General features: G+C 43.7%; 1 protein-coding gene across 1 annotated transcript; it reads left to right on the top strand.

Annotated features, from left to right (window-relative positions):
* The first annotated feature begins 6,601 nt into the window (after positions 1–6,601).
* Positions 6,602–13,836, top strand: LOC129838772 (23 kDa integral membrane protein-like). The gene is made up of 9 exons (XM_055905941.1): positions 6,602–8,234; positions 8,555–8,614; positions 8,862–8,984; positions 9,752–9,826; positions 9,941–10,036; positions 11,484–11,615; positions 12,464–12,538; positions 12,762–12,845; positions 13,294–13,836. The coding sequence occupies exons 1-9, from the start codon at positions 8,175–8,177 to the stop codon at positions 13,414–13,416; spliced, it is 828 nt and encodes a 275-aa protein (XP_055761916.1). The 5' UTR covers positions 6,602–8,174; the 3' UTR covers positions 13,417–13,836.
* The last annotated feature ends 2,109 nt before the right edge of the window (positions 13,837–15,945 follow it).

Below are 15,945 nucleotides of genomic sequence, written 5' to 3'. Positions count from 1 at the left end.
GAGACAATGCAGAAGTTTGTGGGTTCTGGAAATAACGTGGCCGAGTGAAGGGGTCCATTACATTGTCAAACAATCACCCACGTGAAGCACCAGTTTTCCTCTCTGGTAACTCCTCTAACGTCAAATAAACGTATTTTCTAATTACTTTGTCTCATTTTCTAAAGTTCTAAACTTGTTGAATGTTTAATTCAGTTAATCATTTGTTGGCTTTCAGTGACGTGTATAAAGGGTTAATGTTTTCATGTTTCTTGTGGAGGTTGTCAGGGCTGGTTTGTTAGTTCCCATCATCCTGTTCAACAGTATCGTGCCTCACATGCAGGTACACGCAGTACGTGCAGATCAGTGCTGTTAAAAATACAAAACCACAGTACATTGTTTCAGAGGACTGGAAAACACTGCTTGTCGTGAGAAATTAAACCACAAGAGTGGGTGGGACACACTTCCAACTACTACTGAAAAAGCCCCTTTGTTTTTACTCTGTTTAAATGTATGACTTTATAACCGAACTGCAACCTGGCGGAAGTTATTACTGTGCTCATAATAAAATACAGGTCTGCATCCTAAATGGTACCCTATTCCCTACATAGTGCCCTATGGGCCCCTGGTCAAAAGTAGTGTACTACATAGGGAATAGGGTGTCATTTTGGATGCAGGGATAGTCTTCGTGTGACCTAGATGAGCATGTTTCCCAATGAGGAAGGAAGTGGTTGGAATGTTGACTGTCATGTCGCTCAGGGTGACGTTTCCCCTAGGTACAGATCTAGGATCAGCTCCCTCTCCCCCAATCCTAACCTTAACCATTGGTGAGGAAAATGCTAAACAGACCCAGGATCGGAGTCTCGGGGTAACTTCACCCTACTGCCTGTAATCTCTATGAGGGACACACTCCAACACATCATTTACAAACAAAGCCTTCGTGTTTAGCGAGTCCACCAGATCGGAGGCAGTAGAGATAACCAGGGATGTTCTCTTGATAAGTGTGTGAATTGGACCATTTTACTGTCCCGCTAAGCATTCAAAATGTAACGAGTACTTTTGGGTATCAGGGAAAATGTATGGAGTAAAAAGTACGTTATTTTCTTTGGGAATGTAGTGAAGTAAAAGTTGTCAAAAATATAAATAGCAAATGTGAAGTACAAAAAACAACTTAAGTAGTACTTTAAAGGGTTTTTACTTGTATATCACATTTACAACTGCGACCTGGCCAAGATAAAGCAAAGCCATGCGACACAGACAACAACAGAGAGATACATAGAATAAGCAGCGTACAGTCAATAACACAATACAAAACAAAGAATAACGTCTATATACAGTGTGTGCAAATGGCGTGAGGAGGTAAGGCAATACATAGGCCGTAGTAGCGAATAATTACAATTTAGCAAATTAACACTGGAGTGATAGATGTGCAGATGATGATGTGGTAGAAAGTAGAAATACTGGTGTGCAAAAGAGAAGAAAAGTAAATAAAAACAAGATGGGGATGATGTAGGTAGATTGGATGGGCTATTTACAGATGGGCTATGTACAGCTGCAGTGATCAGTTAGCTGCTTGGATAGCTGATGTTTAAAGTTAGTGAAGGAAATATAAGTCTCCAGCTTCAGCGATTTTTGCAATTCGTTCCAGTCATTGGCAGCAGAGAACTGGAAGGAAAGGCGGCCAAAGGAGGTGTTGGCTTTGGGGATGACCAGTGTGATATACCTGCTGGAGCGCGTGCTACGGGTGGCTGTTGTTATCGTGACCAGTGAGCTGAGATAAGGCAGAGCTTTACCTAGCATAGACTTGTAGATGACCTGGAGCCAGTGGGTCTGGCGAATAATATGTAGTGAGGGCCAGCCAATTAGAGCATACAGGTCGCAGTGGTGGGTTGTATATGGGGCTTTGGTGACAAAACGGATGGCACTGCATCCAGTTTGCTGAGTAGCATGTTGGAGGCTATTTTGTAAATGACATCACCGAAGTCAAGGATCGGTAGGATAGTCAGTTTTACTAGGGTACGTTTGGCGGCGTGAGCGAAGGAGGCTTTATTGCGTAATAGAAAGCCGATTCTAGATTTAATTTTGGATTGGAGATGTTTAATATAAGTCTGGAAGGAGAGTTTACAGTCTAGCCAGACACCTAGCTATTTGTAGTTGTCCACATATTCTAAGTCAGAACCGTCCAGAGTAGTGATGTTAGTCGGGCGGGCGGGTGTGGGCAGCGAACGATTAAAAATCATGCATTTAGTTTTACTAGCGTCTAAGAGCAGGCGGAGGCCACGGAAGGAGTGTTGTATGGCATTGAAGCTTGTTTGGAGGTTTGTTAACACAGTGTCCAAAGAAGGGCCAGATGTATACAGAATGGCGGCGTCTGCATAGAGGTGGATCAGGGAATCACCCGCAGCAAGAGCGACATCATTGATATATACAGAGAAAAGAGTCGGCCCGAGAATTAAACCCTGTGGTACCCCCATAGAGACTGCCAGAGGTCCACAGTAGTACTCCTAGTAGGAGTGGATGGGATTCCTCAATGAAGTGTTTGTTGTCATTTACGAAGTGATGGCTAGTTTTCATGCACATTTTTTCATTGAGGAATACTGCAACAAACATCTTAGATAGATGTGAAATTGTGTGACTAAGACCTCTGCAAAAATGTCAAAATGCATTACAGATTTCTTGGCTATGAGTCAGAAAGTTACAAGCGCACAAATATCATAGCCCCAAGACATGCTAACCTCTCACCATTACAAAACGCGGTTAGATCTTTTTCAGATCTGATTGGTCAAAAGTATTGGGCTCCCTGTGTAAACGCACCCAAAGTGCTGCAGTGGCCTTGAGTAATCTTACCCCACCCTTTCACATACTCTCTAAGAGGTGTCCGTCTGCACTTGTGGCGTTGATCCGGAAAAATCTCAATGCTACTGAATTTGGCTACTATGACTGAAATATGAATCTTTTAGAAAATAATTAAATTGAAAGGTGTTGATGTTTTCTGTTTAATGGCAGTGCCTTGACTTAGACGCCTGATTACAAATGGCATTCCTATCTGAACTCGTCAGCTCATTGTAATGCTGTGCAGAGCAGAGTGAAGGATCCAGCTTCTTTACAGAGTTGAGCTACTGGACGTGTATATCCACTGAAAACAAATATGTGCTTTTTCAAACGTACTATTTCAAGTTATTGTGCTACATCAAGTATTCTGAGTTATATCAACTTTAAATGTTCAGATATCCTCACCTACACCACATTTAATTTGATTAAAATAGAGTACCAGTCAAAAGTGTGAACACACCTACTCATTCAATGGTCTTTCTTTCTTTTTTACTATTTTCTACATTGTAGAATAATAGTGAAGACATCCCAACTATGAAATAACACATATGGAATCATGTAGTAACCAAAAAGGTGTTAAAAAAATCTAAATATATTTTAAACTTTAGATTTTTGGTTCCAACCGCCGTGTCTTAGTGAGATGCAGAGCAGGTGAACGGCCGATCTCCGCATGTGTGGTTCCCACCGTGAATCATGGAGGAGGATGTGTGATGGTGTGGGGGTGCTTTGCGGTGACACTGTCGGTGATTTATTTAGAATTCAAGGCACACTTAACCAGCATGGCTACCACAGCATTCTGCAGCGATACGCCATTCCATCTGGTTTGCGGCTTAGTGTAACTATCATTTGTTTTTCAACAGGAAAATGACCCAACACACCTCCAGGCTGTGTAAGGGCTATTTGACCAAGAAGGAGAATGATGGCGTGCTGCATCAGATGACCTGGCCTCCACAATCACCCGACCTCAACCCAATTGAGATGGTTTGGGATGAGTTGGACCGCAGATTGAAGGAAAACCAGCCAACAAGTTGTCACGATCGTCTTGATATGAGAGATTGGACCAAGGCGCAGCATGATATGAATACATCTTCTTTTTTATTATACGAAGACGTAACACGAAACACTTATACAAACTAACAAAAACAACAAACGACCGTGAAGCTACAAACGCAAGTGCACACACAAACTACTTACGTTCAACATAGACTAGACATAGAAAATGACCCACAAACAGCTAAAGCCTATGGCTGCCTTAAATATGGCTCGCAATCAGAGACAACAATAACCAGCTGTCTCTAATTGAGACCCAATTCAGGCAACCATAGACTTTCCTAGACACCTACACTGAACATTAAACCATCTATTCTACTAAACCCCCTAAACCAAACAACACCCTGGACAATACAAAAAACACATACTTCACCATGTCACACCCTGACCTAACTAAAATAATAATGAAAACAAAAATAACTAAGGCCAGGGTGTGACATAACCCCCCCCCCCCCCTTAAGGTGCGAACTCCGGGCGCACCAGCATCAAGTCTAGGGGAGGGTCTGGGTGGGCGTCTGTCCACGGTGGCGGCTCTGGCACTGGTCGTGGTCCCCACCCCACCATAGTCACTACCCGCTTACGTAGCCTCCTCCAAATGGCCACCCTCCACATTAACCCCACTGGATTAAGGGGCAGCACCGGACTAAGGGGCAGCACCGGACTAAGGAGCAGCACCGGACTAAGGGGCAGCACCGGACTAAGGGGCAGCACCGGACTAAGGGGCAGCACCAGGATAAGGGGCAGCACCAGGATAAGGGGTAGCTCCGGACTGAGGGACGGCAGCTCCGGACTGAGGGACGGATCCTGGCTGGATCAATCAATCAATCAATTTTATTTTATATAGCCCTTCGTACATCAGATAATATCTCGAAGTGCTGTACAGAAACCCAGCCTAAAACCCCAAACAGCTAGAATGCAGGTGTAGAAGCACGGTGGCTAGGAAAAACTCCCTAGAAAGGCCAAAACCTAGGAAGAAACCTAGAGAGGAACCAGGCTATGAGGGGTGGCCAGTCCTCTTCTGGCTGTGCCGGGTGGAGATTATAACAGAACTATGCCAAGATGTTCAAAAATGTCCATAAGTGACAAGCATGGTCAAATAATAATCATGAATAATTTTCAGTTGGCTTTTCATAGCTGATCATTAAGAGTTGAAAAACAACAGGTCTGGGACAGGTGGCGGTTCCATAACCGCAGGCAGAACAGCTGAAACTGGAATAGCAGCAAGGCCAGGCGGACTGGGGACAGCAAGGAGTCACCACGGGCGGCAGTCCCGACGCATGGTCCTAGGGCCCAGGTCCTCCGAGAGAAAGAAAGAGAGAAGGAGAAAATTAGAGAGAGCCAAGATTTTCAAAATGTTCATAAATGACAAGCATGGTCAAATAATAATCAGGAATAAATCTCAGTTGGCTTTTCATAGCCGATCATTAAGAGTTGAAAACAGCAGGTCTGGGACAGGTAGGGGTTCCATAACCGCAGGCAGAAGAGTTGAAATGACTGCTCATTGGATGACTGCTCTGGCGGATCTTGGCTGGACGGCTCTGGCGGATCCTGGCTGGACGGCTCATGGCTGGCTGACGGATCTGGCTGCTCATGGCTGGCTGACAGATCTGGCTGCTCATGGCTGGCTGACGGATCTGGCTGCTCATGGCTGGCTGACGGATCTGGCTGCTCATGGCTGGCTGACGGATCTGGCTGCTCATGGCTGGCTGACGGATCTGGCTGCTCATGGCTGGCTGACGGATCTGGCTGCTCATGGCTGGCTGGCGGCTCTGGCAGATCCTGTCTGGTTGGCGGCTCTGGCAGATCCTGTCTGGTTGGCGGCTCTGGCAGATCCTGTCTGGTTGGCGGCTCTGGCAGATCCTGTCTGGTTGGCGGCTCTGGCAGATCCTGACTGACGAATGGCTCTAGCGGCTCCTGACTGACTAACGGCTCTGACGGCTCGGGACAGATGGGCGGCTCTAATGGCTCGGGACAGACGGATGGCTCAGACGGCACTGGGCAGACGGGTGGCTCAGATGGCGCTGGGGAGACGGATGGCTCAGATGGCGCTGGGGAAACGGATGGCTCAGGTGGTGCTGGGGAGACGGATGGCTCAGATGGCACTGGGCAGACGGATGGCTCTGGCCGGAATAGGCGCACTGTAGGCCTGGTGCGTGGTGCCGGAACTGGAGGCACCGGGCTAAGGACACGCACCTTCAGGCTAGTGCAGGGAGAAGGAACAGGGCATACTGGACCCTGGGGACGCACATCAGGCCTAGTGCGTGGTGCCGGAACTGGTGGTACCGGGCTGGGGACACGCATCTCAGGGCTAATGCGGGGAGCAGCAACAGGATGCACAGGACTCTGGAGACGCACAGGAGGCTTGGTGCGTGGTGCCGGAATTGGTGGTACCGGGCTGGAGACACGCACCATAGGACGAGTGCGTGGAGGAGGAACAGGGCTCTGGAGACACACTGGAAGCCTGGTGCGTGGTGTAGGCACTGGTGGAACTGGACTGGGGCGGGGAGGTGGCGCCGGAAATACCGGACCGTGCAGGCGTACTGGTTCCCTTGAGCACCGAGCCTGCCCAACCTTACCTGGTTGAATGCTCCCTGTCGCCCGACCAGTGCGGGGAGGTGGAATAACCCGCACCGGGCTATGTAGGCGAACCGGGGACACCATGCGTAAGGCTGGTGCCATGTATGCCGGCCCGAGGAGACGCACTGGAGACCAGACGCGTTGAGCCGGCATCATGGCACCTGGCTCAATGCCCAATCTAGCCCTACCAGTGCGGGGAGGTGGAATAACCCGCACCGGGCTATGAACACGTACAGGAGACACCGTGTGCTCTATTGCGTAACACGGTGTCCGCCCGTACTCCCGCTCTCCACGGTTAGCCTGGGAAGTGGGCGCAGGTCTTCTACCTGCCCTCGGCCCACTACCTCTTAGCCGCCCCCCCCAAGAAATTTTTGGGTAGTACTCGCAGGCTTCCAGCCTTGCCTCCGTGCTGCCTCCTCATATCGCCTCCTCTCGGCTTTCGCTGCCTCCAGCTCTTCACGAGGGAGGCGATATTCTCCCGGTTGTGCCCAAGGTCCCTTTCCATCTAATATCTCCTCCCATGTCCATGAATACTTGATGCCTTGATCCTGTTGCCGCTTGTCATGCTGCTTGATCCGGGTTTGGTGGGTCATTCTGTCACGATCGTCTTGATATGAGAGATTGGACCAAGGCGCAGCATGATATGAATACATCTTCTTTTTTATTATACGAAGACGGAACACGAAACACTTATACAAACTAACAAAAACAACAAACGACCGTGAAGCTACAAACGCAAGTGCACACACAAACTACTTACGTTCAACATAGACTAAACATAGAAAATGACCCACAAACAGCTAAAGCCTATGGCTGCCTTAAATATGGCTCCCAATCAGAGACAACAATAACCAGCTGTCTCTAATTGAGACCCAATTCAGGCAACCATAGACTTTCCTAGACACCTACACTGAACATTAAACCATCTATTCTACTAAACCCCCTAAACCAAACAACACCCTGGACAATACAAAAAACACATACTTCACCATGTCACACCCTGACCTAACTAAAATAATAATGAAAACAAAAATAACTAAGGCCAGGGTGTGACACAAGTGCTCAGCGTATGTGGGAACTCCTTCAAGACGGTTGTAAAAGCATTCCAGGTGAAGCTGGTTGAGAGAATGCCAAGAGTTTGCAAAGCTGTCCTCAAGGCAAAGTGTGGCTACTTTGAAGAATCTAAAATCTAAAATATATTTTGATTTGTTTAACACTTTTTTGGTTACTACATGATTCCATTTGTGTTATTTCATAGTTTTGATGTCCTCACTATTATTCTACAAATGTAGAATAATAGTAAAAATAAAGATAAACCCTTGAATGAGTAAGTGTGTCCAAACTTTTGACTGGTCCTGTAAGTACAGTGTTTCTACTCTGTTTTCATGGACTTCACTAGGAAGAGGAACCTGCTGTACTCTCCAATCCCACCCAGACAAGTGCTGTGCTTCCCTTAGGACAAATAAAGCCCAAGTGTTTTCAACTGGCAAGAAGAAAAGAAAACTTATTTTGATCCATTTCTTCTGCTGAAGTTGGTGACCAAGGGCTTTCTGCCAACTAACGTAGTAGTTAAAGTAAGCAACCTTCCAAACTTGGTCATTTTCCACCCTCCAACAGAAACAAGTTGAAGGATCCTCTTTAAACACAGTAAATCACCCCAGGGTCTTGTGTTCAGTCCATTATCCGTCCAGTTATAGTTTGAAGCAACTGTTTGGGATCGAGGACTTATTTATCGCACTATGGGGAATGGCAGAACGTACACGAGAGGACTGTGCATCACTTTCAATGTCCTGCTTCTGGTACGTACTGGTTTGACCTGCCAGGTCTGACCTTTTTTTTGTTGCTAATTAGTTATTTAGTTAATTGGTTATGTTATGGATTCATCATTACAACAGTGTATAAATCATATTAAAAACACCTGTGTAACATTTAGTATCTAAAAAAGGGTCATATTAAAAACAAAATGTTAGTCTAAAATACAATAACAAAATGTAAAACATATTGAAGTATATCTATATTGTGTAATATGCAGTCTAGTATGTTTCCAATAATGACATCATACAGTATCTTAATACATTTATAACATACCGTAACAAACCTAAAATATCTATACTTGCAGGTATCTGGGGTATTTCTGTTTGTAGTTGGGGTTTCATACAGCTTCCAACACCCTCCTGAGGTAACAACTGGACAAACTCAGAGTTTCTTCTTGTGTCATAAAATAATAACACAATTTACAATTAACTGTAAATTACCAAAGTCATCAGGTCATTTAACTGACCTTTAAATGACCTGATGTGAAACTACATTGTAAAAACCTACAGTACGTCACCTAAAGTGATGTTAACAGCAACACAAAGATGCACAATTATTTAATTGACCTTTAATTGTTTTTGCCTTGACCTGTATTATTTGTGTGAGTGCAGTTTGACCATCGGAGTACCCTCCATGAGATGTACGTACTAAATGTGTTTGGACCCATTACTGTACTGTTCTCCATCCTGGGAGGCTACGCTGCCTACAGAGACAAGAGAATACTGCTGATCCTGGTAAGTGTCTCTAAGGCTCCGTTTACACAGGCAGACCAATTCTGATCTTTTGCCCAATTATTGGCTAGAGATCTGATCTGATTGGTCAGAATTGGGCTACCTGTGTAAATGCAGCCTAACAGGATTGGGATCAATTCCATTTCCAGTCCTGTCAATTCAGGATGTAGAACGACATTCCAATTACAATGTCTTTTCAATGCTTTTTAATGAGGAAAAGTTTGATTTTGGAAAAGGAATTGGGTTTTATTTCTGAATTGACTGGAATTGAAATGGAATTGGCAACAACCCTGGTTTATAACAGCTTAGTCTCATAGACAACAACCCTGGTTTCTAACAGCTTAGTCTCATAGACAACAACCCTGGTTTATAACAGCTTAGTCTCATAGACAACAACCCTGGTTTTTAACAGCTTAGTCTCATAGACAACAACCCTGGTTTATAACAGCTTAGTCTCATAGACAACAACCCTGGTTTAGAAACAGCTTAGTCTCATAGACAACAACCCTGGTTTTTAACAGCTTAGTCTCATAGACAACAACCCTGGTTTATAACAGCTTAGTCTCATAGACAACAACCCTGGTTTATAAAAAGCTTAGTCTCATAGCTCAGAGTAATATGATTGATTTGTGTTATTATTCAGATTCATCTGATTGTTTTCAATCAGGGGGGGGGGGGGGGGTCTGCATGTTGTTAACCTGTCTCTGTCTGTCTCTGTATCTATCTGTCTCTATCTCTCTCTAAATATATATATATATATCTTTCTACAGTATGCTGTCTTCATGACCTGTGAATTCATAGCCATCGTAATCATCGCTGTGCCGATGGTTCGTGCCCAACCAAAGGTATCCACTTCCTCCCCTAAAAATGTAGTTGAGTTTTTATTAACAATTCAAAAGTGTTGTTATGTTAATAAACAGTGTGCGATGTTATAATAAAGTGTTATTTATTCATTTAAGATGGAGGAGATTCTGGACAGAAGGTTTCACTCTGTGCCTCCTCTTCACGATACTGAACCACAGGTCCAGAGGGAACTGAACAAACTCCAGGCATCCGTAATAATCAATCAATCAATCAATCAATCAGGCTTCAGATCTGTATAATCTTCAGCCAACGTATCTAGATATTGTTAAAATTGCCAGATCTGTATCAACTTTAACATCATCATTATTACCATGAATCAATATCTTGACAATGGTAGACAGAATAGTTGTAAGGGAATTAAGTTCCCAAGATTCATAAACTGAACTTCAATGAAATACTCTGTCTGTAGCCCAGAGTTTGTAAGGTTCTGGTTCAAATGAAACAGACAGAGGCCAGTCACAATAGTCAGAATGTTTATTCTCCGAGAGCTCTGCCAATCACACCACTCATATAGGTATATATACCTCACATTACGTCACTCCGAGAGCTCTGCCAATCACACCACTCATATAGGTATATATACCTCACATTACGTCACTCCGAGAGCTCTGCCAATCACACCACTCATATAGATATATATACCTCACATTACGTCACTCCGAGAGCTCTGCCAATCACACCACTCATATAGGTATATATACCTCACATTACGCCACTCCGAGAGGTCTGCCAATCACACCACTCATATAGGTATATATACCTCACATTACGTCACTCCGAGAGCTCTGCCAATCACACCACTCATATAGATATATATACCTCACATTACGTCACTCCGAGAGCTCTGCCAATCACACCACTCATATAGGTATATATACCTCACATTACGTCACTCCGAGAGCTCTGCCAATCACACCACTCATATAGGTATATATACCTCACATTACGTCACTCCGAGAGCTCTGCCAATCACACCACTCATATAGATATATATACCTCACATTACGTCACTCCGAGAGCTCTGCCAATCACACCACTCATATAGGTATATATACCTCACATTACGTCACTCCGAGAGCTCTGCCAATCACACCACTCATATAGGTATATATACCTCACATTACGTCACTCCGAGAGCTCTGCCAATCACACCACTCATATAGGTATATATACCTCACATTACGTCATAAATGTCCCTCCTCTCTGACAACGACAATGATGTTTTACAAGTTTATTCCAACACATATATTGATTATCTTATGCTGCAACATGTGACACAATCTACTGCAAGCCCAACGGTTTCTCCCCTACCTGGGTGGGGACGAGACATCTTTCCTGTTGTTCGTTTCACAGTGGTCTCAAGTTGTCTGTTAACACTTCCTCTTTGCCTATGTACAAACATTCTTTATCAAACAGGGTAGAATTCTGTTCGTTACAATCCTGCGTTAAATGTATACATCATTTAGTCATTATACATAAAAACCATAACAATAGTTGGCAAAAAATACAGAGGGGGACCAGACTAATTGTTTGTTGTTGTACAATATTGTTGTTGATAGTTGCACAAACAAACAAATATTGATATTTGGAGATGAGTGTTATGTTTTGGTTTGTTTGTTTATGTTGTTTGTTCATTAGGATCAATGTTGTGGACTGCGTGGCCACTCAGACTGGGGTTGTCACATTCCAGTCTCCTGCTACTGTCCGCCACTCCCTCCAGACAACTCATTGGACAGTCAGTGTGAGACTGTAGATCTACAGAACACTAAGGTGAGCTTACCCACAGCACCTTCCTGTTAGGAGATGGACAAGTAGAGCTAAGGCTGTCTTGACAGTGCAGACATTTTACATGCACAGAGATGACTAACGGATTGAGATATACTAAATATGAAATGGAGGAACGAGACGGCCTTGGGGCCAGACTTTAGTCATTTAAATTATAAACACCTGAGGGATGGGTCTGGAGAAATGTAACCCCTCTCCAACTCATAAACAGAGCTATGGATGCAAGGACTGACCATCCATGATATCAACATTATAGGCTATACAGTGTTTATAGACTAAAACAAGCGTATGTTTAGGGTTCTGATGGGGTACGACAGTTGAACTAAGCTCATGAAAAAGTTATATTCTTGAAGAATGTATTTTTATTTTACCTTTGCTAGGCAAGTCAGTTAAAAAACAAATTCTTATTTACAATGACGGCCTAGGAACAGTGGGTTAACTACCTTGTTCAGGGACAAAACAACAGATTTATACCTTGTCAGCTCAGGGATTTGATCTAGCAACTTTTCGGTTCCTGGCCCAATGTTCTAACCACTAGGCTACCTGCTCTAACCACTAGGCTACCTGCTCTAACCACTAAGCTACCTACTCTAACCACTAGGCTATCTGCTCTAACCACTAGCCTACCTGCTCTAACCACTAGGCTACCTGTTCTAACCACTAGGCTACCTGCCGCCCTGATGTCAGTGAGTATATATAATACATGTACAAGTCCAAAACTGGATGTAGCAACTAAGGATAGAAGCTTTAAACAGACTTGAAATGTTACAGAGGCTTGTGGAGACCTATACAGGAGTTTGATCCTGTTTTTCTGTCTCTGTGTTTTTTTGAAGCTGGACTGCCAGCACAATATCACACACAGACAAACTACAGTTTCAGTGTCCCAGGTGCGCTGGGTGTACAGCAAGGTAAAGCAGTCTTATTCATTTTTTATTTTGATGCAACAATTTTCAGTGAAAGCTAGCTAGCATTGGGCTAAACTGACTCCAAAGTTACAAGATATATCACAAAAAAATTAAGATATCTGTTACCACAGAGATCCTATTAAATTATTAATATGTAATTGTAATATTTAATGAGTTCTAATATCTAATTCTATGGCTGTTACAATGCCATCTCTATCTGTTCCAGCCTTGTGGTCCCATACTGAAGAGACACATGAACTTCCTGATTCAGATCATGATCGGATTCATCTCTACATTTGCCACCATTATGGTATGACCACTGACTTGTATTGTTTTCATGTTTAATGTTGATTCATGTTTGATTGTGAAGCTGCTGTTATTGTTCTAATGTTTAATGTTGATTCATGTTTGATTGTGAAGCTACTGTTATTGTTTTAATGTTTTATGTTGATTCATGTTTTATTGTGAAGCTACTATTACCTCCCAAGGTGTTATGTCGTTAGATGCAAGACAAGTGTAGCATTTAGCACAACTATGGTTCAATAGCACAATGTGGACTGGTTGTTGTGGATATGAGTGGATAAAAAGCACATTCTGTGCACATTTCTATATAGTATATCATGTTTTGTTATTGCTTTTTTTTACTGTTAAAACAAAGGTCAAATCAAAATAATGTGAAAGTGAATAACATTTCCAACGTGTTATACATTGTAAATAAACTGGAACACTGAAACTTGATCTGTTCCACTGTATTCCAGATTGCTGCCATAGTGATGTCTCTGGTGCTGCTGGCCCTCCAGATTCGGTCCACAGAGCCACCGCTCAACGACAGCCTCGACAGAAGAGTCAAGTACCAACTCAGTCCTCTAGCTGTCACCTGACCTCAGCGTCAACACCACAGATAACCATGCTCTGCATGAGGACGAGAACATGATTCATATATACCAAACTGTTATCCTCCAGCTGGTCTTTTGTTTGGAACACTAGCTACAGTGAAAATTAACACACGATGGTGTGGCTCTCATCCCACCTCTTCCCTGCTGTACAGTTTGGTTAAAGTCTGGCTTTTGTTTGATTTCCTGTACATGATAAATGCCAATTGTTCCCCTCAGATCTAACTATTGTACCTTGTTGTTAAAGTGCATTAAATAATGAGTGTATAAGTGTGGTATGACAATGGTGATTGAACAAGCCATTATGAATATCTGTCCAACATGGTGAAACGTTTTTCATCCTCACAACAAGTATCATGCCAGTAAACAACCAGCTGAGTTAATAAAATTATATGATTTAGATCATTACTGCTCGTTGTAATTGTGTCAGAATAATTTCCCGAGAAGCGCTATGTTGCTATGGCATGGCCAATAGTGGAAACTGGCAGTTATGGTTGAACAATGCGATTGGATGAACATAACCTCAAAGAGAATCCATGTAAGAAGTTACACAGGGGAATGGAACACTTTAGGAAGGAAATCTAAGCAAATAGATATATTCAATCCACTTATACAAAAAAATGCATTTAACATAAAAAATATAAATATTTAGTATTTTGATCTTCGACAAGGTTAATTTGCGCCATTTTACATTGCCATGGAAACGACTGACGTCAGTGCGTCACTGGCAGAAATCAGCAAATTGCCTGATTGAGTTTTTTGCGCGGCGAGTGAATCGAAGAGGTAACGTGAACCGGTCATGACTGTTGTTGACTCGGCTAGCGTTAGACACTGGACAACGTTAGCTAGCTACCACCTCAAATAGTCAAGTACTGTAATACATTTTGTTGCAGATTTGTTTTTGTAATGTTTTGTTAGCTCCACCTCATTTACACATAGCTAATGTTTGCTGAAAACAGTACTCTGCTTGCGTTGTGTACAATCAATCATCGACACGAACTCCAACGTGTAGCACCAGTCATGGAGATTTATTCTGATAGGAACAGCACAAAATTGCACGTCATGCAATGCACGGCTCACCATCCAACTCTGCACTCACGCACGCTGGTTTGGTGCTTGTTCACTGGGGCATGTAGTTACCAAAATAATACAATTACAATATACAATATAATATTTTGAACAATGTACCTGATAGAAACAGCACAAAATTGCACGTCATGCAATGCACGGCTCACCATCCAACTCTGCACTCACGCACTGTACAAAATATATGAACCCCCCCACCAGACACAGTAAGTTGCTAGCTAGTACTGGCGGGAATTCTTTACAACAAAATGCACAACCAATATTCTCAAAAAAACACTGCATCTTATGTGTGATGTTCGAATAACATTTACAAACAGATTGATATAAATTGTACATTTAAATCATCACTTGGGAGCATAAAAATCACTTTTGACGTACAGTGCTTTGCAACCAACAACTTACCGCTGGTTTGGTGCTTGTTCACTGGGACGATTCTAACTGAAACATCCTCCCTCGTAAGCAAGCTACGCAAACCAGCCAATAAGATGCCATGTTGAGTAGGTGAAGGCAAGACTAAACTAAAACCAAAAACCCATTGGCTTAACAATAAAGTGGCAAGGGGAATCACCAATATAACCCTGTTACACTTGTATTGTGTCTTGTGTAGTGTGTGTGTGTGTGTGTGTGTGTGTTGACAAGGCATACAAGACAGGTAGCTTGTCATCACCAACTGATATATTTGGGTTCAGTTGTAACAAAACGTTTGTTTTCAGGACGACATCTTCATCCCTGAACATGTTTTCATCCTGGAGGAGACTGTGCAGGAGGCAGAGGTGGTACATGCAGTCATCCCTGAACATGTATTCATCCTGGAGGAGGCTGTGCAGGAGGCAGAGGTGGTACATGCAGTCATCCCTGAACATGTTTTCATCCTGGAGGAGACTGTGCAGGAGGCAGAGGTGGTACATGCAGTCATCCCTGAACATGTTTTCATCCTGGAGGAGGCTGTGCAGGAGGCAGAGGTGGTACATGCAGTCATCCCTGAACATGTTTTCATCCTGGAGGAGACTGTGCAGGAGGCAGAGGTGGTACATGCAGTCATCCCTGAACATGTTTTCATCCTGGAGGAGGCTGTGCAGGAGGCAGAGGTGGTACATGCAGTCATCCCTGAACATGTTTTCATCCTGGAGGAGGCTGTGCAGGAGGCAGAGGTGGTACATGCAGTCATCCCTGAACATGTTTTCATCCTGGAGGAGACTGTGCAGGAGGCAGAGGTGGTACATGCAGTCATCCCTGAACATGTTTTCATCCTGGAGGAGACTGTGCAGGAGGCAGAGGTGGTACATGCAGTCATCCCTGAACATGTTTTCATCCTGGAGGAGACTGTGCAGGAGGCAGAGGTGGTACATGCAGTCATCCCTGAACATGTTTTCATCCTGGAGGAGACCGTGCAGGAGGCAGAGGTGGTACATGCAGTCATCCCTGAACATG

The sequence above is a fragment of the Salvelinus fontinalis genome, chromosome 39 (genome assembly GCF_029448725.1).
Source record: "Salvelinus fontinalis isolate EN_2023a chromosome 39, ASM2944872v1, whole genome shotgun sequence".
NCBI lineage: Eukaryota > Metazoa > Chordata > Actinopteri > Salmoniformes > Salmonidae > Salvelinus > Salvelinus fontinalis.
This window is presented reverse-complemented; position numbering and strand designations above follow the sequence as displayed.

Coding starts and splice junctions, on each gene's coding strand:
- LOC129838772 (XM_055905941.1), top strand. CDS start 8,175: ATGGGGAATGGCAGAACGTACACGAGAGGACTGTGCATCACTTTCAAT. Junction 8,615..8,861: donor GCTTCCAACACCCTCCTGAG/GTAACAACTGGA, acceptor GTGTGAGTGCAG/TTTGACCATCGGAGTACCCT. Junction 11,616..12,463: donor TAGATCTACAGAACACTAAG/GTGAGCTTACCC, acceptor GTTTTTTTGAAG/CTGGACTGCCAGCACAATAT.